The following is a 27,525-nucleotide window of genomic DNA, read 5'->3' as shown; positions in this document are numbered from 1 at the left end:
TTTCATCATTATAATAATAATAATCTGCATCACAACACAACACCTTTACATCAATATATAATACTGAAAAACTTTTGTTACCAGCTCCTTTGCACAAGAAGCCGGCTAGATTATGGGTACCACAACGGCGCCTATTTCTGCCGTGAAGCAGTAATGTGTAAACATTACTGTGTTTCGGTCTGAAAGGCGCCGTAGCTAGTGAAAGTACTGGGAAAATGAGACTCAACATCTTATATCTCAAAGTGACGAGTGCAATTATTGTAGTGCCGCTCAGAATTTTTGGGTTTGTCAAGAATCCTGAGCGGCACTGCATTGTGATGGGCTGGGCGTATTTCCGCTGTTATATTTCCTCTTATATTTAATTGTTGAAGTCTGTGTCTCGGTGTCTACAGAATACCAACGTTGAGAATTAAAATTCCCAGCATAATGCTGACTTGTCTAGTCAGCATTATGCTGGTTCTGTAATGTCCAAAATTGTTATTAGTTATAAGATTTCTATAAACTTTTTGAACCAAATAAACCTTTTAATTATTATCATTATTATTATTAATGCTATGACGATTATGCACCACAAGCAGCAACCGTTCACGAGTTGACGCATGAACCAGCCACCGTTCCCGTCGCACAATAAGCCGAAGAAGGCGACCCGGCACACGACACAACCAATTTCGAGAAACTTTAATTTTCATATTGCTCCAACACTTATTTGCATGAAAAAATTTATGATAGAAATGAAAATGAATTTATTTTGGAAGAAAAACTGACACATTCACACAAAAAAGTTAATGAGAACAAATTATATGCTTAATCTAATACTTAACTTACTTAATACAAAAGAAAAAAAAGCATAACTTAATGTGGCAGTGGTCTTCCAAAACTGGAGTCCACTCAGTTATAGTTGTGTCCATACATTATAAGCACAACACTGATTTTCAGTGACCCCATAATTTAAGTATACGCATGTTATTTCAGCGTGTCATGTTTTATTACAATCTGTTAAGCTATTGTTGTATATTAGCAAATATATAAACTTACTTGGCTTAACGCTACTTTTTCTAATCCTTCTACTGCTATTTTCTTTAAAAAACTCGTCTTCTATTTCGATTTTAGGCTCCTCTGAAAATCATATAAAATCAATATCATTAATAAATATATAAGAATAACATTTAAATGAAAAGACTTATTAAGATATACTCTCCACTCCAATAAAATCTGTATAATCCTTCTTCCTTCTTCTTTACTTCACTTAATTGTGTGTCTTCTACCGAAGTGCTGTCTGACCTGATTCCTGCCGCTGAATTCTACTTTCGTACGACACGTTACACTTCTGTACTTATTTGTATGTGCAAATAAAATCCTTTTTAAAAAACCAAATTGATTATTCTCGAATAACAATAACTTTGAAAAAATAAACTTTCTTTAAGGCTTGCAATGCCACTGTGATTCCTGTGATCGTATTCTTGAGTTGAAAGGAGGTTGATGGGAGTTGAGACTTTCCGTAAAATTAAAAAAATATGTGCACATCAGCGCCCTTCCCCGTGCCCAAGTAATAGGTAAATTTATGTTAAGTACTCACTTTTATAACATGGAAGAATTACAACAGAGGTTTTAGTCGCTTTGTGATCTGAAAAAAATATATATTTATTAGCCATAAATACGGTATACGATGCCTAGTTGGCCGATAATTAGATAGTCTATAGGTTTGAGTATTGCTTCGAACTTCGAAATAACGTTTATTTCAGTTATTTATTTATTTATTCAAGGCCCACCAACACAGAATACACAAGACAATTCATAAGATTGGAACATAAATTTCGAAAATCATGTTCCTGCAATTACAGGTGAACACGTCATGCACATAAACATACAAACAATTTAGTTATTGATTATATAAAACTAAATTGAAGTCCTATAACGCTAACATGTCAAAATAATATAAAAAGATAAATTAACTCCACAAATCATTACAAGCTACAATACAGTCACTTCAATATAATCAGTAAATACGATATAGGTACAATATATTTTGTCAATGCGTTTTTTATTATAAATTAGGTCATCACATTTTACTAATCAGAGTGTCAGGTTTCTCTTTAATTGTGCTACTGTATCTCCAAAAACATCTATAGATCGTTTCTTGAAATTATAGTGGTGTATTGATGCAACCGCCTATTCAGTGGGGAGTTAAATCCGAGATTAGTGTTTGCTCGATCAGGTATAAATGGTTTATATTTTGCCAGTTGAGTTGTCTAGTTGGCATGAGAATATTTATCATGCTCAATAGCTGCGGGCAATCCAACATCCCATTAATGATTTTATAGAAAAACTAGCTGTCCCAGCAAACGTTGTATTGCCGATATTAAAATCGCGATACAAAAGTAACTGTTGATCGTAGATGGGTGAAAATTAGAAGTTGTATGTATTTTTTAATGCTGACTCATAATCAAACAACTTTAAAAAAAATGTCAAAAAAAATAAAAAATAAAAAAACCCTTAACATTAAGGGGGATGAAAAATAGATGTTGTCCGATTCTCAGACCTACCCAATATGCACTCAAAATTTCATGAGAATCGGTCAAGCCGTTTCGGAGGAGTTCGATGTTCAACACCACGACACGAGAATCTATACTAATATTATATAGCTGCAGTGTTTGTTTGTTTGTTTGTTTGAACGCGCTAATCTCTGGTACTACTGGTCCGATTTGAATGATTCTTTCAGTGTTGGACTACCCATTTATCGAGGAAGGCTATAGGCTATGTTTTGTTTTTTTTTCAAAATTAGAAATCCGTAATAAAATTGCTATTTTGTAACACAAGGTGTAAAATCGAAAACCTATTTTTGCGTGCGCTGCAAAAACTATTGACAATAGAACAAAATGATGTACAGGCAATATAGGCAATATTTTATTACTTATAAAACTATCGCGTGAATTATACTTTATATGGCAAAACAACGTTTGCCGGGTCAGCTAGTTTTATATATTAGATAGATATCTGTTCATGGATTTGCCTACGATCCTCCAAGGATATCATTTTATAATTTGCTAGCCTGCTACTATAGCTGTCGAGATGTCTCGTTTTTAGGCGAAAGCTAATAATTTTTAGTTTTTTTTTGGATAATCTCAACGCGTTGTATATATTTGTTATAATAAGGGTTCTAAACATCAGAACAATACTCAAGGCAACTTCTCACCAGCGCATTATATAATACAATCCTTGTTTCAGAATTTTTAAATTCCTTGGTATTCCGCAGAACAAACTCGAGCATCTTAAAAGCCTTGTAAGTTGCCTTGTTATTAATGTGTTGGTCAAATCTTAGGTTGCTATCCAAAATCACTCCAAGATCCCGAATCTGCTCAACTGGCTTAAGAGGTGTATCACATATTTTGCACACTACATATTTACAGCTATTTACCCTTTTTCTGGATAATCTTAGATGAAAACATTTCTCAGCATTTAATACCATTAGGTTACATTTACACCAGTGAGCACACCTATTTAACACATATTTAAATCCTCCTGAAGCTTTTCAGAGTCGCTAATAGAATTCACACATCTGGCAATTTTTAAAACGTCCGCAAATAAATAACATTCTGAATGACGGATATTTGTACATAGGTCATTAATAAACAAATTAAATAAAATAGGTCCGAGATGGGAGCCTTGTGGTACACCAGTTGTCGTCATTGAATATGTGGAAGAGTTGAATCCATTTACTGCCACTATACCAGATCTACTTGCAAGGTATGAACTGAACCATCTAAGAAGGCTATTTCCGATTCCCGATGCAGCAAGTTTTTCGGTTAAGATTGAATGGTTAACTCGATCGAACGCCTTGCACAAATCGATGTATATGATGTCCACAGAAGATCTAGAGTCTACGGTTTTTATTATATATATATATATATATTTCATATTTATTTATTTATATAATATTTCATATGCTTTGTAATATAATGTGTATAATATTATGTACTAGAGGAGACGTCTCTTGTTTTATGAAAGTTAAGAACCAGCCAGCGTACAAATCACCTGGTGTTAAGTTATCACCGCCACCCACATTCTTGTGCAACATCAGAGGAACTACCGTAGCATTGCCGGCCCTTTAGAAAAAATGTACTTTTTTCTAACAGCACAGAAAGGAAGGAAGCTCATTCCACATTTTGCTTGTACGTGGAAAAAAGTCGAGATGGTGGTGATAATATTATCTAAATTTATAACGTGTCGCGCGACGCGACGGTGGACTCGGCTGCAGGAATCAGGTGAAACAGCTCTTTGCTCAACTCCCCGTGATAGATTCGAAGACACACAATGAAGAGACGACTCTACGCAACGCCAAGTGATCTAGCCGTTCACAGAGCACTGATCTAGTGACGACAATTAGAGCAGCTTTGTGTTGCACGCGGTCAAATAGTTTGAGTTGATACTGTGATGCACTAGGCCAGAGAGTTTCACCGCAGAATAAAGAGTAATAGTATAATATAGTAACTGTCTCTTTGATTGATAACCGACTTCAAACAAGGAGGAGGTTCTCAATTCGTCGTTATTTTTTTTATGTTTGTTACCTCAGAACTATTGACTGGGTGAACCGTAATTAAATAATAAAGAAGAAGCCGACAATCTCGAGCAATAAATGAGATCTCAATAAAATTCCAGATATTCGAACCGTTTTTAATAATCTACCGTCGTACTGGAATTTCGAGGAAAAATTCCTGATCGTTCCGTTTTGGAACGCACAATGCGGAACGATTGAGATATTAGAGATAAGTTGACGAGTAATTGATGAAGCACCGAGGGGTAAACTTGGAGATAATCTGTTTATCATACTCGAGTTGCGAAGGTTGTTCGCCATAGACTGATTGAGTTGTTTCAATCTTTATAGTATCACTTTAATAATACTTTTAAGGTAGGTTAAGTTCACAAAAATCGTCTCCTTTTTGCCCTTGATGGTTATTTTCATTATTATTTTATTACATTATTTATCTTACCTCTAGTAAGTTAAACTAAGGATAGATAGGTTATTGAAAACGGCTGTAAGTCGAATTAGTATGTCTTTTATTGGGCGATGTATATGCTTTTACAATAAGATCCCAGAAAAACTATACAAAACAAATGTGTTCCGAAAATTAAAAGAATTGTTAAAAAACCTTTGTGTGGGAAATGTTATTATAAAATGATTTTGTTAATGATGAGACTGGGAATGGATCGAACACCCTCAAGATATATAATTATAAATGTTTATTATACGATATTATATTGTACTCCATATTTTTATGTATAAAAATCCCGCTGAGTATACTATTTCGAATGGGTGGTTGGTTTATGACGTTCAATAAGTGATTTTTTAATAACATAATAATTTGAATAATAATATTAGAATTTAAATTTTTAAGCATTATGTCATTTATTAACAATATAGTCTGTAAACTATCGGCAATGTTATCAAGCGGTAAAAAACCAAAATTTATAATAAGTATAGTAAATAATTATTATTAATTTGAAATATTTGCGGGTGGTATATATTTAAATAAAAAGATAAGATAAAATTGCTGCCGTATTACTTTATGGATATTTAATCGTAATAGTTTTGTGTAAAAACTAGGTAAAATATTATAGAAATGTAATTTGTACCAAAATGTATGGACGATGGGGGACTCGAGGGGGGACCTATTGGGTATCGCCCTAGCGCTCTATCCAACTAAGCCAGCCGTCCGCATGACGCATAATTCGTAAATCTTGGTATGTTTGTTCAACTCTCGGGTTGTAGCACCATGTAGAGGATCTACTTTACACTTTACTTTGTGCAAGGCCATCACTGCAATTCTGTTTTCTTTAACACACCATTCCATTACCTATTTTAAATAATCTAAATATCGAAAATATGTGAAATGAAAGAAAGTGATCAAAGATTCTATAGTAATAGACGCGTTCCAAATTTGAATTGGAAAAAAAATAAAAGTAGAAGTTGTACAGTTTAGTTAGTTTATAAAGTTAGTTAGTTGTTATAATATTAGGGGTTAAATTATGAAATTAAAATATGTATATTTCAAAATAATTGCCATTATTATCTACGAGTACATTGTGCTATCTAATAGGAAAGTCATTTATGCCTTTGGTTATCAACTGTGGTAATTTAGATTCGACAAACTGTGTGAAAGCATATTCTTCTGCTTCCTGAGAAGAAAACTATTCATCACGTAGAAATTGTCCAAATCACGAAACAAATGGTTGTCCGATGGAGCAAGGTCTAGCGAATACGGTGGGTGTCGAATGGTTTCTAATCGCAGTTCCTGTAGAGTTGAAACGTGCTGTAGGACCTCGCATTATCACGGAGTAATAATGGTGACGATCGATTCATGAGTTTCGGGGCTGTTTCACTGCTAGTTTTGCTATCATTTTTCGGAGTTCGGCACAGTAGACATCTGCCGTTATTGCTTGACCAGATCGGAGAAAGTTATAGTGAATAACACCATGCTAAGACCAACAAACAGTTACTATTTTATTGGTCATCCAAGATAGGTTTGTAACTACATATACAGGGTGTCTCAAAGTCATGGGACATGAAGGGAAAGTACCTTAAATATCGAAGATAGGCTATTTTACTGAAATAATACTTGGTGTTATTTTTAAAAGTTAGTATTTCTACATTCAAAGATTTTCTAAAAATTACTTGATTCGTCTGGGAATCGGACCGACTGAAATGTAAAAAAAAACACCCCTACTTTTATGATGCCAATCGAAAGAATGGCCAAAAATCATAACTCTTCTTAAGTAACATAGTATTTTAAAAGAAAGGAAGAACGGAAAATGAATGTTTTCCTACTTGGATTGGTACGAATGGACCGATTAGATGGCCGGCCAGATCCCCGGACCTTACACCATTAGATTTTTTTTTTCGGGGAGACGTGAAAGATATGCTATACAAAAAGCGATACGAGAACGTGGGCGAGTTACAAACAGAATTGTGCCATATCATGTCGAGTATTTACCATAAAATGATAAGAAAATCAACAGGCAGTGGACTCATTAAAATATTGGCGATTTGCGTAAGACAAGAGGGATCACATTTTGAGCATTTAATTAATTAATTTATAAAAAAATACCCACTTAATTGACTACTTTCTTTTAAAATACTATGTTACTTAAGAAGATTTATTAGTTTTTGGCCATTCTTTCGATTGGCATCATAAGAGTAGGGGTGTTTTTTTTTACATTTAAGTCGGTTCGATTCCCAGACGAGGCAAGTATTTTTTAGAAAATCTTTGAATGCAGAATTACTAACTTTTAAAAATAACATAAAGTCTTCTTTCGGTAAAACAGCCTATCTTCGATATTTAAGGTGCTTTCCCTTCATGTCCCATAACTTTGGGACATCCTGTATAGGTTATACAGTTATAGGTGAGATGTGCTTGAGTCGTGAGGAGGCGAGAGCGGGTCGCGGTGGAAGGACACCGATTCCAAAAATATCAATAATCGTAACTAGAATTAGATTAATTAATTAGATTGTATAAAAATACGCAATTATTTTTATACTTTTTAGTGCATATAATATCTATTGCTTTGGAATAGTGTTCTTCAAGTCGTTTGTTTTTTGTTAATTCTTTATTTATTTAATCAACATTGTTGGTAAGGTAACCATGCTGCTAATTCCTGGGTAGTTTGGCTCGGATCAGCTTTCACTATCTGTTTCAATTCATTGTTATTCACCAGTGTGGGCGGTCTTATACGTGGTTCTTTCTTCAAATCAACGTTTCCATCACGAACGACGAGTCCCCTCTCCAAACGCAACATTGATATTGCCAGCTGTTTCTGCCGCGTTACTTCCGAGTCGGAACTCGTATACAAAAATCACTCGAATTTTTTAAGTATCCATCTTTCTTGTCTAAGCTGAATAAAGCAAACAATTGAAAGTTGAAAATCGAATGTTGCATATTTTAAAAGAAGAACTACATAAAAAGTTTTAGTCAAAAATCTCAAACCATGTAGGTTCTATTAGAAGTACCTAGCAATTTCATACTTACATTTTTTTTGTTTTTTACTTTCATCTTTACTGACTTATTAATATTGATGCCCAAACTAGTATTTATAATAAACGAGCCGTTCCCGCCCGAATAAGAAAAAACAATTAGTGAATTACACTATTTATTTTTTTATTGATTTTTTTTTAATCTGTAATAATAAATTATCAGATGACCTTCGATTGAATTGAAACGGAATATGATGTGGAACTGTAATATTGTACCATCGTAACATACCAAGTTCATACGTAAGTAAAGAATTTGATTGATTGATTGAAACTTATAAATAACCAGCAGACCCGACAGACATTGTCCTGTACACACGTATCCAAATGATTTAAGTTTTCTTTATTGTTATTTCGCCAATATTTGTCTTTAAACAATTCGACACGTGTTTCGCCTCTACACGACGCATCCTCAGGATGTGTTGATTCGCCAAAATCTGGCACGAGACTAGTGTCGCTTCGAATTGTTTAAAGTCAAACATTGGCGGAATTAACACTAAAGAAAACTCAAATCATTTGGATAATTATGGATTTCCGCAAAGTAACGACTACTTCATTTAATTTTCTGTACACACGAGTTAAATTTGAAAATAGGAGACCACTAACAAACGCAGGAGAATTATATATTAGGTGCAGGTGTAGAAAGGTTGGCAATAAACCTTAAAAATCCTCAAAAAATCCTTACTGATTTCGTACACCGTGCAAACCTGCGAGCCAGCATGTTACAGCGAACAGCCAGCGACCTACGTTCCCTATCGATGTCAACATTATCACTTAAAATTTTCAGTGACCCAGTGGCCCAAGTATTTAAATTAATAGTTAAATATGTATTAGCTATTTTTGAGTAAAATGCCTTGAGAATTCTTCAGTCAATAAAAGGGGTAGTATCTGTACATGGTTCTACAATGAATAGTTGAAAACATAACAACTGCAAGTAATGAAACACGATTTTCCTGATATATATAATATACACTTCGCTGGAAACTTCAAGTTTGTTGGGATTCCATGAAACCCTTAAGTGACCTTCAAACAAAAGTTTCTATAAACAGACATTCTCCGAACAGCCTTAATAGTGTGAATACTGAAATAACTTTATAATAATAATTTCAAAAATAAGTAATAAAACTCGTGTTCTTCGTTATTAAGGCAGGCGTCAACAACGATAGCATAGCATAGGACATACATGAGTGATGCATGGTTCGTAAATGAGCTATGACTTGTTCAACTCAACTCTCAGGTTGTGGCTCTCCATCTACAGTTGATAACCTGCTCAACCCTAATAATTGCATATTATGAAATGGACTTGAGATGTCGCTCTTTCAAATGTAGGCATTTTATTCTTTTTAAAGTGATATCCCTCACTGAACGATGCGGGATTCAAACCCTCGAACTCTCGGGTTCCGTCTGATAGTACTACATACAATATAGGAATCCTGTTTGAAAAGCGTTTTAAATACCTAATATTTAATAAAAATTAATAAAGAATTGACTGTTTAAATAAATTTTTTTGTATATAGGTTGCATCTAACTTTACCAATCAAAACCGGACGCCGAACTTGTGAAGTACAAAAGTCTTAAAACTATACCAACGGATCATAAAACCGATATATTTTATCACTGACAAAAAATACAGACAGACCCTACAAATTAAAATTTGTAACTATATTCTAAAGTACTTAAGTACTTAAGGACTGAACGTTTATTACCGCAAGTACCAGGGAACAATAAAGTACAGAGAGGACTGCTAAGTAAATAACAGTCAAGTCTCGGAGTGAAGTATTGTTGTGAAGTAGCAATAACTACGACAAGAGCTCTGACTTCTATTCTCTTTCAATTTGTGTACCGACCCTTGACTATGGAGTTAAATGCTTTATAGTTTACTCTATGCTTTAGCTATTATTTATTTCAATGCGGATGAGTACAAAAGAAGCCTGCAGCCGATATTAATAATTATTAACTATTACTTTCGTTGTTACCAGTCTCGTGCCAGAGTTGGGCGAGTCAACACCTCCTGAGGATTCCTCCTGTAGAGGCGAAACACGTTCTAATTGCTTGAAGACGAATATTGGCAAAATTAACACTCAAGAAACCTCAACACATTTGGATTATTGAGCGGAGCGAAGCTAGGAGAGCTCCCACCAGGTGACTCCAATTGATTTCTATGTTAAATTGTTCCTCGACCATTTCTGGACCGATTTTAAAAATTTTTGAACTCATAGAAAGCTTTCGATATTTTCTAGGTTATTGTCGAGACAGAATTTTGAACTTCGACTTGCTTCAATTATTATAATTAAAAACAAACATGATTGACCAAATAAGGCGCTAATTCCTCATGTTTAAATATGGCGCAAAATTCCAAAAGTTTCTTTTTATTGTTTTGTTTGGATTAATTTTGTTTTTGTACACAGACTTAGTCTACCTGGCTTCGCTCAAATATACACCGCAGCGATGCGGTAGGACGAGCGACTGCGGCATCCTAGTTTTTACTTTGTAGGAGGAGATAGTCGCTCTGTTTATAAGATAGGTGCTACGAAATACTTTAGAGAAAATTTTAAAGAAAAAACATATGTATGTCGGAGAATTAGAATATAAAAGTAATATGGCCTGTATGATTATATTCTACTCTGTGTATTGGGCTGAACTTATGGCGAACGTCATCTTTCAAAGTGTGTTTGAAGTTGTCACTGTGTACGTCACTGTCGGTGACGTGATTGAAGTTAGTTATTATTGTCCATCAGTAGAGCGCTCATTTAGAAGTCGCAGACGTCTTCAAGCTAGCTATGGTGGATACCAACACCGTGACGCCCGATTTTTGATCCAAATAAATCTCCAAGCAATATATACCACATATAATTTATATGGATAGAACAGTAAGACGCTCCGTTCTACACAACCAATGAAAACAGGCTAGGCTTATTACCTTAGTGTGCGTGAAAAGCCACTTCTTACACTCGCGATATGTATGTCACTTTGTGTTAGTGTGCGTGCATTATTCCAAATAGAGGGTATCAGTCAACCTCATTTTTTTCGATGTTTTCACAGCTGTCACAGTCTACCTAGATGTATAAACACAATTTGATATCCATCGAGCCTGCATCCTGTGCAAAAAATTCTCCCACTGGTGATACGATACTTTGGAAATTGGGTAAATTATAACGTGTTATTCAATTTTTTTTTAAATAAAGAGGCCTTCTAATTTTTTAACGCCAGTTCTTGTCAGGTTATAAGCTAGTCTTTCGAATGCATGCTAATAATCTTTCGAAAAGGTAGAATTTGACGTACAAAAATGATTTTCAAACAGCATTTGCATTGAATAAAAATATTAGAATTCCGATGCTTAAGAAACACTTTTGAAAAAATAACTATTAATTTGACATAAGAATAATTTCTTATTATGCAATTTTTGGGGTTAAGTAGGTTATCAACTGTAGAGCAGATCCTGTAGATGAACATCCAAATATTTTGAGTTTTCTTTAGTGGCGAAACAAATACTGGCGGAATAAACCGCCAATATTTGTCTTTTAACAATTCGACACGTGTTTCGCCTCTACACGAGGCATCCGCAGGCGGTGTTGACTCGCCAAACTCTCCCACGAGACTCAAAACATTTGGATAATTATAGATTTCCGCAAAGTAACGCCTACTTCAATAAAATTTCCTGTAGATGAAGCCACAAACTGAGATTTGAACAAAACATACCAAGATTTACGAACCATGCGTCACTTAAGCAATTGTCTCAGTTGGTAGGAGCGCTCGGAAGGAAACCGAGAGACGCGGGTTTGAGTTCCGCATCATTCATAAAATTTATTTACTAATTTAATTTATTTAATAAAAATACTAACCGAATGCTCTGGGAGTACTACTTGCAGAGCAATAGCCATCATCCCTTACGCTTCGTCCTCCAGGAGTTCCGGTGTGACGCGTCAGTAGGGCAGGACTGGCTCGTTGTTCATCGTACGATGGGGCTGTGTGGGTCACAATACCAGCGCCACTCAGCGAAACCTGCGCATCAAGGATCATATTTTTTTATGAAAATAAGGGATGAGACGAGCAGGACGTTCAGCTGATTGTAACTGGTACGCCTTGCCCATTACAATGCAGTGCCGCTTATGATACTTGAAAAACCCAAAAATTCTGAGTGGCACTACAATTGCGCTCGTCACCTTGAGACATAACATGTTAAGTCTCAATTGCCCAGTAATTTCACTAGCTACGGCGCCCTTCAGATCGAAACACAGTTATGCTTACACATTACTGCTTCACGGCAGAGATAGGCGCCGTTGTGGTACCCATAATAAAGCCATCTATTTTCAGTGAGCGTCTATGTCGTAAGGGCTGGGACCGTTGCCTGTCATTCTTGGTTCGAGCCCCACCACATGCCTTGATTATGATTTTCGAGTCCATATGTATGCTTCTTCGACGCCTTTGTGTTGAAAGCATCTCGAGGACACCAGTGGGAGGCTCCTGTGCACAGGACTAGGATTCCGGCTAGATTATGGGTATCACAACGGCACCTTTTTCTGCCGTGAAGCAGTAATGTGTAAGCATTATTGTGTTTCGGTCTGAAATTACTGTACGAGTATAACGAATGAGTTAAGGGTGCTCACCCTATAGATTTATGCTTTGTGAGCCAAAGTAGAGCATAGCAACAAGTCGTAGATACCTACACGAACCTTCTGGAAACAATATTGCTGATGTAACAATTTACTTTCTGTGAAATAAGTATTATGACTCTCTTTGTTAGAATAAGCTATGTAAAGTAAGATTCTGTGAATCTAAGTATTCTGTGTTTAGTCTTAGCTCCGTAAACATTATTAAGTAACCATTCATTTATTCCTTGACTAGCACATTTGAAGTGCCATTCAGAATTTTTGGGTTTTTCAAGAATTCTGAGCGGCCCTGCATTGTAATGGGCTGAACTTCCTGCTCATCTCGTCCCTTACTATCATAAAAAAAAGTTCTACACCCACCAGTGAATAAATACAAATATTGGCTTTAAGTTTACCAATTCTCACTGGGTTCCCAAGGGCTTGAAAATCACGCAAAGCGGAAGACGTAGAGTTGAGGAAAATAGACCGCAAATTTCAATAAAAAAGATTCTGATTCACATATTATGACTGATGAACATAGAGTACAACACATAAGTTATTGACATCGAGCCACTTAATGTAATCAATTTCCGGCTGCAGAACATCAAACTTAGCGCGGCAGTATCCCACCACAAGATCGGCAACGCATCTTTTGACCTCTGATGTTTTCGATGTCCAAGCACGTTTACTTCACCACATCCTATCTCGTCTCTTGCTCGTTTGCCCTCTCTTATACAGGATGTCGCTACAATGAAGACAATGTTCGAAGTAAATCCATCGAACAGCATTATATTACAAATATTGCTTAGTAGATAAAATTAATTGTAATAAAACCATGTGTTGCCTTTAGTAAGGCAGTACGCGGGTGACCACTGATCGGGCCGGTCCTGGTTACCATTGACCATTACAGGACCGGCCCGAGTAACCATTTTAACCATTATAACCAATTAATAGTAGAGATCCGCGTACTCACCAGTAGAACCATTAAATATAGTAATTTAGCAAGTATCATAGATAAGTTTAATACCTTAAGTAAATAAATACTTTTACCATAAAACCAATATAGATATCTACCCCTAAGTGCACCCCTTTTCAGATAATAAATGAAAACACAGGTAAAACTACTAAACCGCAATCATAAAAAAATCCTAACATTCAAGTAAACGGTAGATATTCTCAAACAAATATATTATATATTAAAAAAAACAAATTTTAATCACTCTAACGTGGGTGCTACCCGTCTACGTGGGACAAGTAGGTATCACAGCCTTCACTAGCTCGTGGCTACTACTAACAGGTTGTTCCGAATTAATGTTATGGAATATTTACTTATTTAGGTCAATTATGTGTTTTTTAAATCCTTTGGTTTTAACCAAACTTGAGGGTCGAACCCGAAGCGTTCGAATATAGACGGAGACAGCTTGGATTTCCGTGGAGAGGAAGAAACGCCGGACGCTTTGATTCTCCTCTTCTTCTTACAGCTCACTACGGTGGTGAAGATGTCTGTGTCTGAAGCAACGTTCTCTGCCCTCGAAGTCAGCGTCGGTAAGGCATAAGCTGAGCGAGCCGGCGATGCGCTTGGAGCCTTAAAGGCTTCTGTGCAATCGGGTGCGAGCTGAAGGCTTGAGGTGTCAACGAGCGCCTGAAAAGCTCGGCTTCGAACGAAGCGAGTAATCACTTCACTCGACTCAACCGAGATCACCAAGCTAGCACCGTTTGCATATAATCTATCAATAAACAATACAATATTTCAATCTCAGCAGGAAGTTGCTTCTGCCTTTGAGATTTTTTTTTTATGAAATTCAGTACAAAGACAGACTAGAGTTTGGAAAGTATATAGGCTAGCTTTTATTGTAAAAAAAAGGCTTGGAGGGGTTGAAATTGGGGATGGAAGTTTGTATGGCAGTCATTATCGAAGATAACACCCTGAATTTTTGTATTTCGGTACTTGATAATAAATAAATAAATTTTTAATAGCGTTTTTGAAATTTCAACCTGTGTGGATTTGAAATAGGGGATGAAAGTTCGTATGGAAGTCCAATTACAAATTCACGCATAGCTAGAAATTTAATTTTGATTATATTTGGTACAAATATCTGTATGTTTCGACAAACGGCGGGAAAATAAAAGAAAGTAGCTTAAAAATGTATTAAAATTAGCAATTTATAGCTATCCGCAGCAGTTTGTATGTGTATTATTTGCAAAAATAAAAAAATGCTGCCCAAAATAGTAAACTCCACGCGGACCTTAAATGCGCCTCCACGCGGATATTAAATGAAATCGCTGAGTTTCAAATTGCATTGACTTCAATGCAATTCAAAACGATGGTCTTTTCGTATTATTTGTTGGTTGTTATAATAGTTGTACGAGTACATTCTTCGGACTAGACCTTTTTTCTGTCTTTAAATGGACGTAATTAGAAAAATGTTCCAAACCACAATCATGTCGAAATTGTTGAGTTAAAAAATCAAAACTGGTCACGTGATTCAAATTAACGGACTGACAAAAAATGGCAGCCCTTCTGTCACTCTTTAAATGACATCATGACTTAGTAGCCCAACCCACATGTATGGAATTCACTAATATTTATTAAACTTGAAACACGAATTCCTTAAAATGTGATGTATGTGGCTTGGAAGGCTTTTCAGGAACTACAACCACATATATGTTTCGAAGTTTGAATAAAATACTTTTTTAAACTAACTACTGACTCGCCCAGAACACTGTAACGTGTTTAGTCTGCATAACTTCTCGACTTCCTTCAAAAGTTCGGGTTTAGATGTAACGACCCTGCCGTCACCGGTCTTCAGCTTCGTTTGTTGACTCTGCCCAATAGACAAATCCCGTGCGAATATTCTGGAGCCTTTGTTACACTCTATGGCCACCTTCACACAATCTGTATTGTGGCGGCGTATATAGCGAGTCAATGACTTGGAGATCTGTATTTAACTGCCTATACTAGGAAGAATCGTCGGGAGACTGAGGGTCATTTGCGTCTTACATCCCTCAATTTAATCAGGTTAAAGGTCAGTTAAAGAACTCCTAGTCCACGTCAATATTCAATGCGCCTCTTACTATGCGGTGATCACTCCCAGTTTTCACTGAGTTGATCACAGAGACGTCAAGGAGTATCTGTTTCTTCATGAAGTCAATCTTATTTTTAGTTGCACAATTGGTACTAATCCAAATCCAGTTCCGGCTTATTGAAGAAGGAGTTCATTGTATAGATATCATCCTAATCATTAAAGTGAGCCAGCATCTGGTCTCGGCCGTTCCAACTTCCATAACTGCTTCACTCATCGCCACTACTCATATATGGCCTCCACCTCCTCGTCAGAGTATGTCGAAGTAGGACCGAAAACCTGAATGACCTTCAACGAATATCGTTTGGTAGTTCTGGGTATCAAGTGAGCTGCTACAGTCGAAACATTCCAAACCTTAACGTCACTTTGCTGACGACAGACTTATGGATGAGGAACCCGACACCACCCTGGGGTAGTTGGTCTCCCCCCCGGAAGTTGAGCAGATGTCGGAAGTCGAGTCCTCAATCTGTCTTCGGACTTCAGATAACCCCACAACATTCCATCCTAGTCTGCTCAAAGCTTCCTCCAGTTTCTCAAACTTTTCGTTGGTCCTTCTTTTTTTTGTCTTCTTTCTGGTCTTGACAGTATATGGTGCCAGGGCTGGTTTTCGTTTGTGGTGAGCCTTGCCCGGCGCAGGGATTCTTAGCACCCACTGCCCCGTCGCTTACGTGGCTGGTAAACGGCTTGTGGTATCTACTTTAATAAAAAATAAATTATACTTTCATAGCGCGATAAGCTGAACAATAAACAATTTGTAAATTAACAATTTATATGATAAAATATATTGATTCCTTAAAAAACTAATTATAATTGTAATAACTTACTTGTGGAGTACCTATATAAGGAAATCATAGGCGTACAGTAATACTAATCGTCTAGAAGTCTCTTCATTGTGTGTCACGTCGATAGAAGGAAATAAAACCATTAGCCATGAAACTGTTAATCTGTAAGTACTCGTATCATCTATTTCTTTCCACCGTTTGATCACAATCTTTAAAATGATAACTTATTTATTATGTACGATTATGATTGTTATAAAAATATACAATATGGTCATTTATTATTATAAATAAATTATAATAATCATTGTTATATTTTTAAAATAAAAATTTTATTACACCGCCTCAAATTTTATACGCCTATCTATCGCATGTTGCATTACAATATGTATATTAATAATAAATAGCATAATATTACTGTATGTTCATAAGCACATTGAGGAATTTTCTAGAAACTGTGACATTCATAATGTTAACACGAGGAACAAACATGTTATGCCTACTACTCGGTTGGGTCGAGTTAGTAAGTCTTTTGTTGGGCGATGTTTATGCTTCTACAGTATGATCCCATAAAATGCACAAAACAAATGTGTTGCGAAATTTAAAAGAATTGTTAAAAAACGTTTGTGTGGGAAAGGTTAATATAGCATAAACGATTTTCTTAATGACACCACGGACTGGGAATAAAGCGAACACCCTCAGGCTCTTTAATTATAAATGTTAATTGTACGATATCACATTGTGATCCATATTTTTATATTTAAAAAAAAAGCCCGCTGAGTTTCTTGCGCCCATTCTTTTCAGGTCTGAGGCTCTTTTGAATGGGTGGTAGTTTTTGACGTTCAATTAGTGATTTTGAATCATATTTTGAATAAAACTATTAGAATTTGAAAAACCGACCAGACTGCAGTAGTTAACTATTTTCTCTATAATTAGTTCTAGCTCCGGAAACATGCAGACAGCATGGTCTCCGGAGTGAGGCAAACGGAACATGAAGAGCAGTTCAGGACAGTCGACCAAACCCCTCACTATATTCATTAAGTAAACGAGATCGGCTATATTATTATCCCACCTTTTTGAAGTTTAACACCTTAATTATACACCGGTTTTTTTATAACAAACTAGCTGATCCAACAGATGTTGTTCTGTACATAAAAAATAATGTACTGTTTTTATGGATTTGTCAACAATATTTCATATTATCAAGAATGATGTCGTATCATATGCTCCTTGCTGTTATAATGAAACTATTTCTTCATAGCATAACTGTCAAACCGTGCCTCATTAAATTCTCACAGAAAATATGTCCATACAAAACAAGTATTGGAAATAAAAATAATTATGGGTCCCAAATCTAAATAAAAACTGTCCTATCTCTCGAGTTGGACTAAACTAACCCATTTAAATCCGTTCATTAGTTTAGGAGTCCATCGAGGACAAACAACGTGTCACGTAATTTATATATATTAAGATGTTATGCTACTATTTAAAGAACTAAAACTTTTTATTTCAGTTGTTACATTGATTTTGTCAATCGTTGCTTTCGCAAGTGCAAAATCAAAACTCTTCTGTGATTCAGCGTGCGAACATAACTACGCTCCTGTCTGTGGCACAAACGGACAAACTTATACCAACAGATGCTTGTAAGTATTCTGAATTATGTTTAAGATAATTCTGTTATAATAAGGGATAGAAAATTTGAAAATATTATGAACATAATATAAAATATTAAGCGCGTACCATTTAAAAGACAACAATACCCTGAGATGTGTTACAATAGAGTGTGATCACTTACCATTATTGTTCTTGGGAATTAAGCCCTATGAAGTATTTTTTATGAAAGATGAGTAGAAACGAGTGTAAGGGTCACCTGGTATTAAGTGATCACCGCCGCCCATATTCTCATGCAACACCTGAGGAATAACATAAGGTGTACGCGCTATTTTTAAAGGTACCCATGTCATATCGTTCTGGAAATACCGTTCAACGAAGCTCATTCATCAGCTTTGTAGTGGAAGAAAGTTCCTTGAAATCTGTACTGTGGAGGAACGCCACACATCCAGATGGTGAAGATGATATCCTAATTTGTGGCATATTTATGTAGCGAATTCGGCGGCAGTAATAAGATCAAACAGCTCTTTGGAACACTCCTCATGATAAATGCGGTTGAACACATACAATAAGCGACGTCTCTACGCAACGCCAAGTGATCTAGCCGTTCACAGAGCACTGTTTCCGATACTAGGCGAGGTGTTGTCGAGGAGCGATTATAGGACAAATGGTTTTTTTTGTGATAAGCGCACTTCTGGTGGATAAATTGGAGAAAGTTCGTTTTTCCAAGGTTTTTGTTTCTATGGCCGTCTCAAGAGAGGCTTCGATAGAAGATACAAGATTTTTCTAGCACTAGTCGACAATTTCCCGAGAGAGACTTCCATGGCTAATGTATAAGGCATCACCAGTGCTGTTGTTTACATAGCAGTGCATGGTGGAGGCGTCCAACATATCACTGATATGCAAAAGAAACTGTATAGGAGATAGCACACACGCCTTGGGGTTCACGGACTTCGGGTTCGAGGAGTAACCGCCGACAACTACCTATATACTGCGCTCAGTGAGGAAGCTTATGGTCTACTTGCATACTCTCAGGAAACCCAAATGATAGAAGTTTTGAGATAAACGTCTTATGAATGGCACACGATCAAAGGCCTTCGCTTGATCCAGGCAAACTGCTAAGGCGCTTCGCTTCATTAAATGGAGAGCTGCTTTCGATAGCCGTAGCCCATCTATGTGTTAGGACCATGGCAAAAGCCTTACGGTCAGTTGTTAATCAACTGGTGACCCTCTAAGTCATACCAGAGCAGGGAGCTAATAGCAATAGGCCTGTAGTTAGCTGGATCCAAACTGTCTCCTTTTTACAGTTCACTTAAACAGAAAATAAATTCGTTCCGACTCCAAAAACTTTATTATTATATGACTATATTTAAAATAAAACTAAAATTCAAGCTTTTTCGAAAAGTAAAACAGAAAGTCATTGACGGTGGCGTGAAATGTGCATCTATCCTTTTTTCAAATGATATCCTGGCACCCGATTCAAATGAATTATCTTTAAGAAGTAAACACCCATCACAAGATACTATTTGTGCTATTCTGGAACCATCTTTCTCCCACACTCATCTACGAGCCAATTATAGTTACATATTAAAACCTGATCTGCCGGATTGTCCTTCCACTAGGGATGCAGGTAGAACTTGCTTGGGAATATTGTTCTCTTAGTAAATCGCATGCTTTCTGGAAAAGTTAATGCTGAAATTACCATAACTTTATACGGTGCAAATAATGCTCTTTTAATAAAAAAGATGGTGGAATTCATCCTTTAGCTGTAGTCTGTACCTTTCGATGATTTGTTTATAAAATTTGTTATAGGCATGTTTCTCTTTGCCTGACATGTAAATTTATTCTGACTCAGTTGGATTTTTTGCCAAGGTGGCTGCGAAGCTAGAGTCCACGCTGGGCGTACTTTTTTGGAGAGTAACTCTGGTTAGTTAGTTACTTTAGCTGGGCTGTTAACACCCTTAGCCTCTTGATTGGGCCATTGTGCGTTCTTAATATGTCTTCTTACTCCAACCAGCCCAGATCATTCCAGAAGTCTAGCAGTCTTTTTAAGATTCTGGTGATTTGAGTATTTGTCCCTGTTGTTCGGCAACACTGCTGCACTCCACAAGCACGTGTTCTGGCACTTCCTCTGCCTCCATGCATCCTCTGCACAAGGGGCTGGCTGTTATACCTATGATAGACAGATGCTTGTTCAAGGGACAGTGACCGGTGACTACACCGACAATTGTACGTATATTTTCCCTGTGTAGTCTCATCAGGTTGCGGTCGAACCTCTGTAACTCTGGCGATGTCATAATAGAATTAAATGTGAAAAATGCTTTTAACTCTATTGACAAAAGTCAAAAGTTCACCTCCTTCGATCTATGATTATATTTGGCAATGTACCACCAACCACCAAATAACCAACCAAATTATTATTCAAAACGTTACTGTTCAAACGTCATATTATTTGATCTTCTGTTGGCTGTCAGTAAGGCGATCCTCTTTGTCCAGCAATATTAAGCCTAGCCATTTATTACGCCATAAAAAATGTTAAAATAAAATTTTACAGCGTTACAAATAAACCTAGTATAAAGTTATAACCGAGCATAAGCCAAGAATACGAAAAATGTTTACAAATAGATATTTTGTTAAGGATTGGGTCTTTTTCCGACGCATAATGTTTCCCGCGTTTATTTGTAAGGCTGCTTGACATTCGAAAAACTTCCTATATATTATCATTGTATTGACAGTGCTGTCAACGATATAGTCAACATTTTGCATATTCTTGGTTTATTCTCAGCCTATAACTTTGTATCAAGTTTATTTGTAAGGCATGTTTTGTATAAATTTATGTAGTTAAGCATGTTAATACTATCAATAATTAATAACTTATACTAAATCAATACTTTCAACGTCAAGTCTAAAACTTTTCTCATTTTAGATTGGACTGTCGCGGTGCAACGTTTGCTCACAAAGGCGTGTGCGAGTCCGCTCAAGAGTCTGGTCAGGATGATTCAACCACTGAGGCATAAGGATCAATGAGCATACATAATGAAGAAATTCAAAACAAATTATAGCAATACATTATTTTAATTATTTGTTTCATTTAAAAGAGCTGTACTTAAGTTACAGGATTCTTATTAGTGATGCCACATATAATTATGTTTCATCATCATTATATCAGCGGAAAGACGTTCACTGCTTGACAAAAGATCTCCACGACGATCGATTCTGCTCTACCCCATCCAGCCTATTCCGGCGATCTTGACCAGATGGTCATCGGTTCATCTTATGGGGGACCAACACTGCGTCTTCCGGTACGTCGTCACCATTCGGGGACTTTACAACCCCAACGGCCATTTGTCCGTTGAACTATGTGCCCTGCTCACTGCCACTTCAGTTTCGCAATCATTTGGATATGATCGCCTCATTTCCTGATCATATTATGTTTAATACGTATTGACAATCAATATTCAAACTATATTCCTTCACTATTAACACTTATGTATTCTTTGGAACTATTCTATAAATTAGTTGTTTCAGTGTTCCTGCGGGATGTCTTGAATGATTTCTTGGAACGCATTCACCGTGCGACAACTAGTAATTTTTGTTATTAATATTATATTTATACTATGTCGAATGGTTGTTGTACTTTTTATTTTTTGAAATCATATGCTGTTGGTTCTAACTAAAAAGTCATAAATTTACCTCAGAATATTCAGTGTAAACCTAAAGTCTAAACGTTCGGTTTATATTACTTCAAATAACATAATTTTTGTTTCAAAAAATACATACAAAATATTACATCGGATGCTTGGCTTTTTTTTTAGTCTATTATTATTAATTTATAATTATTTTAACCTTCAAAGATATCTCGTACGCTATAGCTTATATTCACGCTGTATAAAAATCTTCAGGTGACCTTGCCATTTGCCATCCAATCCTAGCTTATCTAGTTTGTTGACCAGACTAGAACTTAGCCCTGTCGTTCCCCGGATCATAATAAGAATAGGGATATCTTAGGCCCAAGGGTGCCGTGAGAAGTGACTAAGGGCATTGGGAGAGTCCTTTGCACAGGATGCCTGCTAGATAATGGGTACCACAAAGGCGCCTTTTTCTGCCGTGAAGCAGTAATGTGTAAGCATGATGTGTGTGTTTTGGTCTGAAGGGATATTATTGGGAAAATGAGACTTAACATCTTAATGTAATGTAACGTAAGGTGACGAGCACAATTTTAGTGAAACTCATAATTTTTGGGTTTCTCAAGAATCCTGACCGACACTGCATTGTAATGGCCAGGGTTTATCAATTACCATCGCTTGAAAGTCCTGCTCAACTCGTCTCTAATTGCCATAATAAAAAAAAAATGTGTAACGTTACCATAGACGAGACTTTATTATCGCTGAATATATCATGCTGGTATTGGGGTCTCCGTAGAGGTAGGGCACTGGTCAGGTCAGGGCGATGGCAACAGACATCCACTTCATGATCCTACAAATGAAAGCATAATTTAAGACTTATTTTAATGCAACATCATGTAGATCCAGTGGGAGGCTCCTTTGCACCGGATGCCGGCTAGATTATGGGTACCACAACGGCGCCTATTTCTACTGTGAAACAGTTATGTGTAAGCATTACTGTGTTTCGGTCTAAAGGCGCCGTAGTTAGTGAAATTACTGGGCAAATGAGACTTGGCAACTTATGTTTCGCAGTTATAGTGCCGTTCAGAATTTTTGCGTTTTTCAAAAATCCTGAGCGGCATTGCATTGTAATGGACAGAGCGTTTCAATTACCATCAACTGAACGACATGCTCGTCTCGTCCCTTATTTTCATTTAAAAAAAAGATTTCTCTCTGTGTCATTTGCTAAATAAATATCTTGAATATAGACATCACTTCACACTATACTAGAGCGACATTTCTAAAAATGTTACTTGTATAACTAAAAAAAAATATCTGTATTAGCACGCATGTCGATAACATTACTTTATAATTCTGACTGATTAAACAAAAATTGTGCTAACAATACTGATAGCATACGGTAGCAGGGTAACGATTACGTTTCTTGAAAGTGAAAGTTCGTTCGTTCGTTCGTAAAGTTCGTCGGAATACTGGGTCTCGAAATCTCGAGCGATTGCCAATTCCGTGGCCATCTGGAGGGCAAAGCCAAATTGACTTCGAAGAAGCTGGGCGTCATCAATAGAGCACGGCAATACTTCAAGCCGGCCCATATTCTAGCGCTCTAAAAAGCGCAGGTCCGGCCACACATGGAGTATTGCTGTCATCTCTGGTCTGGCGCACCCCAGTATCTGCTCGATCCATTTGACCGCGTGCAACGTAGAGCAGCTCGAATTGACGGGGACTCAGTGCTCTGTGAACGGCTGGATCACTTGGCGTTGCGTAGAGACATCGCTTCATTGTGTGTCTTCTACCGCATTTATCACGGGGAGTGATCCGAAGAGCTGTTTAACCTGATTCCTGCCGCCGAATTCCACCTTCGCACGACACGCCACAAATTAGGATATCATCCCCACCATCTGGATGTGTGGCGGTCCTCCACAGTGCGGTTTTCAAGGAGCTTTCTTCCTCGTACTACAAAGCTGTGGAATGAGCTTCCTTGTGCGGTGTTTCCGGGACGATACGACATGGGTACCTTCAAAAAAAGCGCGTACACCTTCCATTAAGGCCGGCAACGCTCTTGTAATTCCTCTGTTGTTGCAAGAGAATGTGGGCGGCGTTGATCACTTAACACCAGGTAACCCGTACGCTCGTTTGTCCTTCTATTCCATAAAAAAAAAAGTGATCTTAAAGTTTTGGGTGCTCGATTTCAAAGATGAGTGGTATAAGAACTGTTAACAACATACTTGAGACCGAAGAGGTGAAGACCCGCGTCGCGAGCCACTACTTGAAGACCTGTTGCTTCCATCTGAAACAAATTAAGACCATTAATTCCCAAGAGTAAAAATATATTAATTTATTTTAGAAAGAATATTGAAAATAATGAATGAACGGTCTTCAAAATTACTTTAATTACAGATACTTTATCGCATAATATAACTTAGCACTTACATAAATACCACGAAAATCAAAACTCGCTTTAAAAGATACTTCCTGAAAAAAGAATAGAATTTGGAAAAAAAGAATTGAATGGCTAGGTACCCAGATAAACAGGTGAGGTTTTCGTGGTACTTATTTTATAAAAATATATGTATTTGTTCTGTATTGGCCAATAAACAAAAAAAAAGTATTCGGTGCCTACACTAGGTCTAATACTACATAATACTAATGCGAAAGGTCAAAAAGTGCACTCTGCATGTGTGTATGTGTGTGAATGAGTGAGTGAGTATCTGATTAATCAAGTAACAAATATTAACATTATGTGAATGCTAGCCTATCACGTTAAGAATAGCTTCCATATCTTTTTAAGTGAGTGTGTGTAACCTTCGTGTGTAATCTCTGTATTTTAAATTTGACCTGATGAACCGATCAATTTTAGTTGCACATTATGTTTACCTTGTTGTTTATAATTCAAATTCAAATATTTTTATTCCAAATAGGATTCAAAATCACTTACTGAACTTCAAAAACTATCACCCATTCAAAATAGACTGCCTCAGACCTGAGAAAAAGGGCGCATGAAACTCAGCGGGCTTTTTTTTTATTAAAAATATGGATTACAATGTAATATCGAACAATAAACATTTATAATAAAAGAGCCTGAGGGTGTTCACTTCATTCTCAGTCTGTGGTATCATTAAGAAAATCGTTTATGCTATTGTAACCTTTCCCACACAAACGTTTTTCAACTATTCTTTTAAATTTCGTAGCACATTTGTTTTGTTCATTTTCTCGGATTGTAGAAGCATATACTTCGCCCAAAAATAGACTAACATTATGATTGTCACAGTTTCTAGCAAATTCCTCAATGTGCTTATGAACATACAGAACATTATCAAGAATATATTGAGAAGCAACAGTCAAAATGTTTATTTCTTAAAAAAAATCTCATAATGATTCTTTAGGACCTATGTTATAAATAGCGCGAATAGCCCTCTTCTTCAGCACAAAGATGGTATTAATATCGGCTGCACTGCCCCATAACAATATACCATAGGACATATATATGTATGTAAGAATAGGCTAAATCTACCTTGGACTGAAAGAAGTTCAAAGTCGTTATATAGTTAATAATAATGAGACGACGTAAAAAAAGTTTCCAATTTATATTACAAGCTATGGAAGGAGGACTGAGGGAAAAACTCTCAAGTAAACAAGGCTACACGTGTCGATCATTTCATGTAGTTTCATCTGTTGAGTTAACAATATCGATTCTGCTTCAATAAACTCACTTTTATGATTGTAAAACGCAATTCAGGCTTGAACAAGCTTCGAATGAAATTGTGTTTCTGACGAGTGAATGTTTCCGAGTTCACATGGATGTGTGCATTACAGTGACTGTAGAGAGTCACAGGGAGAGAGGGTCCTGTCATTTTATGATCATGTGTGCCCGTCCGTAACTTTGTCTGTCAGTAGGTTATATAAAGGCATAAAAGGCATTTACTTTCTCAAAATTGATTCCCTTAGAATTATTTTTGACGTCATTTCTAATATACTAGATACTACTACCGCTTTGGAAACAAATGGCTCTCTGAGAGAGAAGACGTAGCGCAAGAAACTCTCCTAGCATTTTTTGCGCTCTTTTTAATCAAATATACAATATTGTACTGTCAATGATATTGATATAAAATAATCATAATATAGTCCCAGGCTGTCGGATCACTTAGATATTCAGCTTTGGAGTAGTAGGATTTACGACAGAGCCATTTTTTAATAAAACATTTAAATATATTTATAGATAATGCCTGAACAGCCTGGACTTTAGTTTACTTTTTACTTCAGGCTGGGACTTTATTATAAAAGTGTATACATTTACCCTTAAAGCTATTATATATAGTATGTAACCATCGATATAAAAAAAATCTAGCTAACCCAACAGACATTGTTCTGTTAATGATAAAAAAAACTAATGAATTTTAAAAGTAAGCCATTTTATTATTAAATTTTGACGCGGAAAAAAAATTTTCATGAGTAACAATTTTTACTTATTAATAATTAAATACTTTGACAGCTACGTGAAGAAATAAGACTAACACTAAGGTATGAAATACTCTGGGTATTTAGAAATATACAGTGTTAGACATAAATAGTTTACCGAACCGTCGTTCCACACAGAAAAATGTTTACGTTTTGGTTTTGGGAGAGGTTTGGGGAGGGATCGCTTTCACTACATACAATGACGTTCTATACTCATACGGCCATTCCAAATATACTGTCGACATTAGAGATAAATTACTACCTTCTACTGTCAATAATCTGAAGCTGTCCCAATATACCTGATAAGCAGAGAGCGTACATGTCATGCCGATGACAGGCGTATGACGCCAAGCTACATATAGGTTGGAAAAAAAGAATTGTCGGTTTTTATTATTGATGATTATTTCTTGACTGAATACTATATTATCTGTGTATCTACTAGACTATCTGTGCATTAGTTTCACTCACAGCTCAAGACCCGGCTTATATTCTGTGACTTACCTTCAGGTAGCTCACCAGCTCCCACAGCATTACCGAGTATGGGCATCCCCGCCATGCTGCTACGAGCTGCTCCTCATCATATCATGCCTGAAACAATACGGCATGTCATACAAAAACTGTCGAGAAAGAAAATGAATTATATTGTCAATATTGTAGTGTCTCTTGTGGGGTGATGTATATGCTTTTAAAAAAAGATTCCAGAAAAAGTTCAAAACAAATGTATTACGAAATTCTGTAGAATTGAATTGAAAAGAATTGTTACAAACCGTTTGTGTGGTAAAAGTACTATCACAAGATTGGGAATGGAGCGACCTCAGGCTATTAAATAATAAGTTTTATTATATTATGATATTAGTTATTGTAACCATACTTATTATGAAAAAAAAATAAGCCCGCTGAGTTTTGCGCCCGTTCTTCTCAGGAGAGGAGTTCTCTATTCTTTACCTTTTTGTATTTATTCGTTTTTGCCTTTCAATAAGTGATATCATATCCTATTTTGAATAAAAATTTTTGAATTTGAATTGCTTTTTAATACTTTATAATCACTTAAACATCCACGACCCAACCTACCAAACATTAACTATAATTTGCAGTCCAGGGCCTCCTAGTAGCCCTTGTTTTTATTATAAATTGAAAACTATACCCCACATTAAACGGTTGGTTAAATTCAAAATTGGATTGGATTCAAAAAATGGACCGCTGTTCATTACATATTGCTTTGCCCTCCAGAACGATTATTACGTTTAAGCTGGTTTTTGTGATCCGATGGAATATATTCCGCACCAGAATCGTTGAAAATCCTAGTCCTACTAATATATTCCCTTTCTTCGCGTGCGTCCGTACAGAATGGGAAGTCACTAT

At 36.4% G+C, this 27,525-nt stretch overlaps 1 protein-coding gene and 1 long non-coding RNA gene across 3 annotated transcripts in view; one reads left to right on the top strand and one right to left on the bottom strand.

Moving 5' to 3' along the window:
• LOC126970974 (sodium-dependent noradrenaline transporter-like) overlaps nucleotides 1-27,525 on the bottom strand; it is a 76,883-nt gene that overhangs the window by 26,525 nt on the left and 22,833 nt on the right. The window contains exons 2-7 of one of the 2 annotated variants that reach the window (XM_050817132.1): nucleotides 26,665-26,751; nucleotides 23,934-23,995; nucleotides 22,451-22,561; nucleotides 11,866-12,025; nucleotides 1,577-1,624; nucleotides 1,036-1,116 (exon numbers count right to left, since the gene is read on the bottom strand). In XM_050817132.1, the coding sequence (XP_050673089.1) occupies nucleotides 1,036-1,116; nucleotides 1,577-1,624; nucleotides 11,866-12,025; nucleotides 22,451-22,561; nucleotides 23,934-23,995; nucleotides 26,665-26,719 (517 nt within the window). In that variant the 5' untranslated portion in view covers nucleotides 26,720-26,751. Of the gene's footprint in view, nucleotides 1-1,035; nucleotides 1,117-1,576; nucleotides 1,625-11,865; nucleotides 12,026-22,450; nucleotides 22,562-23,933; nucleotides 23,996-26,664; nucleotides 26,763-27,525 lie in introns of those variants that run through there. The other variant, XM_050817133.1, reaches the window with a different exon arrangement.
• LOC126971034 (uncharacterized) lies at nucleotides 16,508-21,163 on the top strand. Its single transcript, XR_007730781.1, has 3 exons — nucleotides 16,508-16,641; nucleotides 17,988-18,117; nucleotides 21,012-21,163. It is a non-coding gene; the product is annotated as an uncharacterized LOC126971034 (long non-coding RNA).

This window comes from Leptidea sinapis, chromosome 22, assembly GCF_905404315.1.
Source record: "Leptidea sinapis chromosome 22, ilLepSina1.1, whole genome shotgun sequence".
In the NCBI taxonomy this organism is placed as follows: domain Eukaryota; kingdom Metazoa; phylum Arthropoda; class Insecta; order Lepidoptera; family Pieridae; genus Leptidea; species Leptidea sinapis.
Note: the sequence above shows the minus strand (reverse complement) of the source record. Positions and strands in the feature narration are given on the sequence as shown.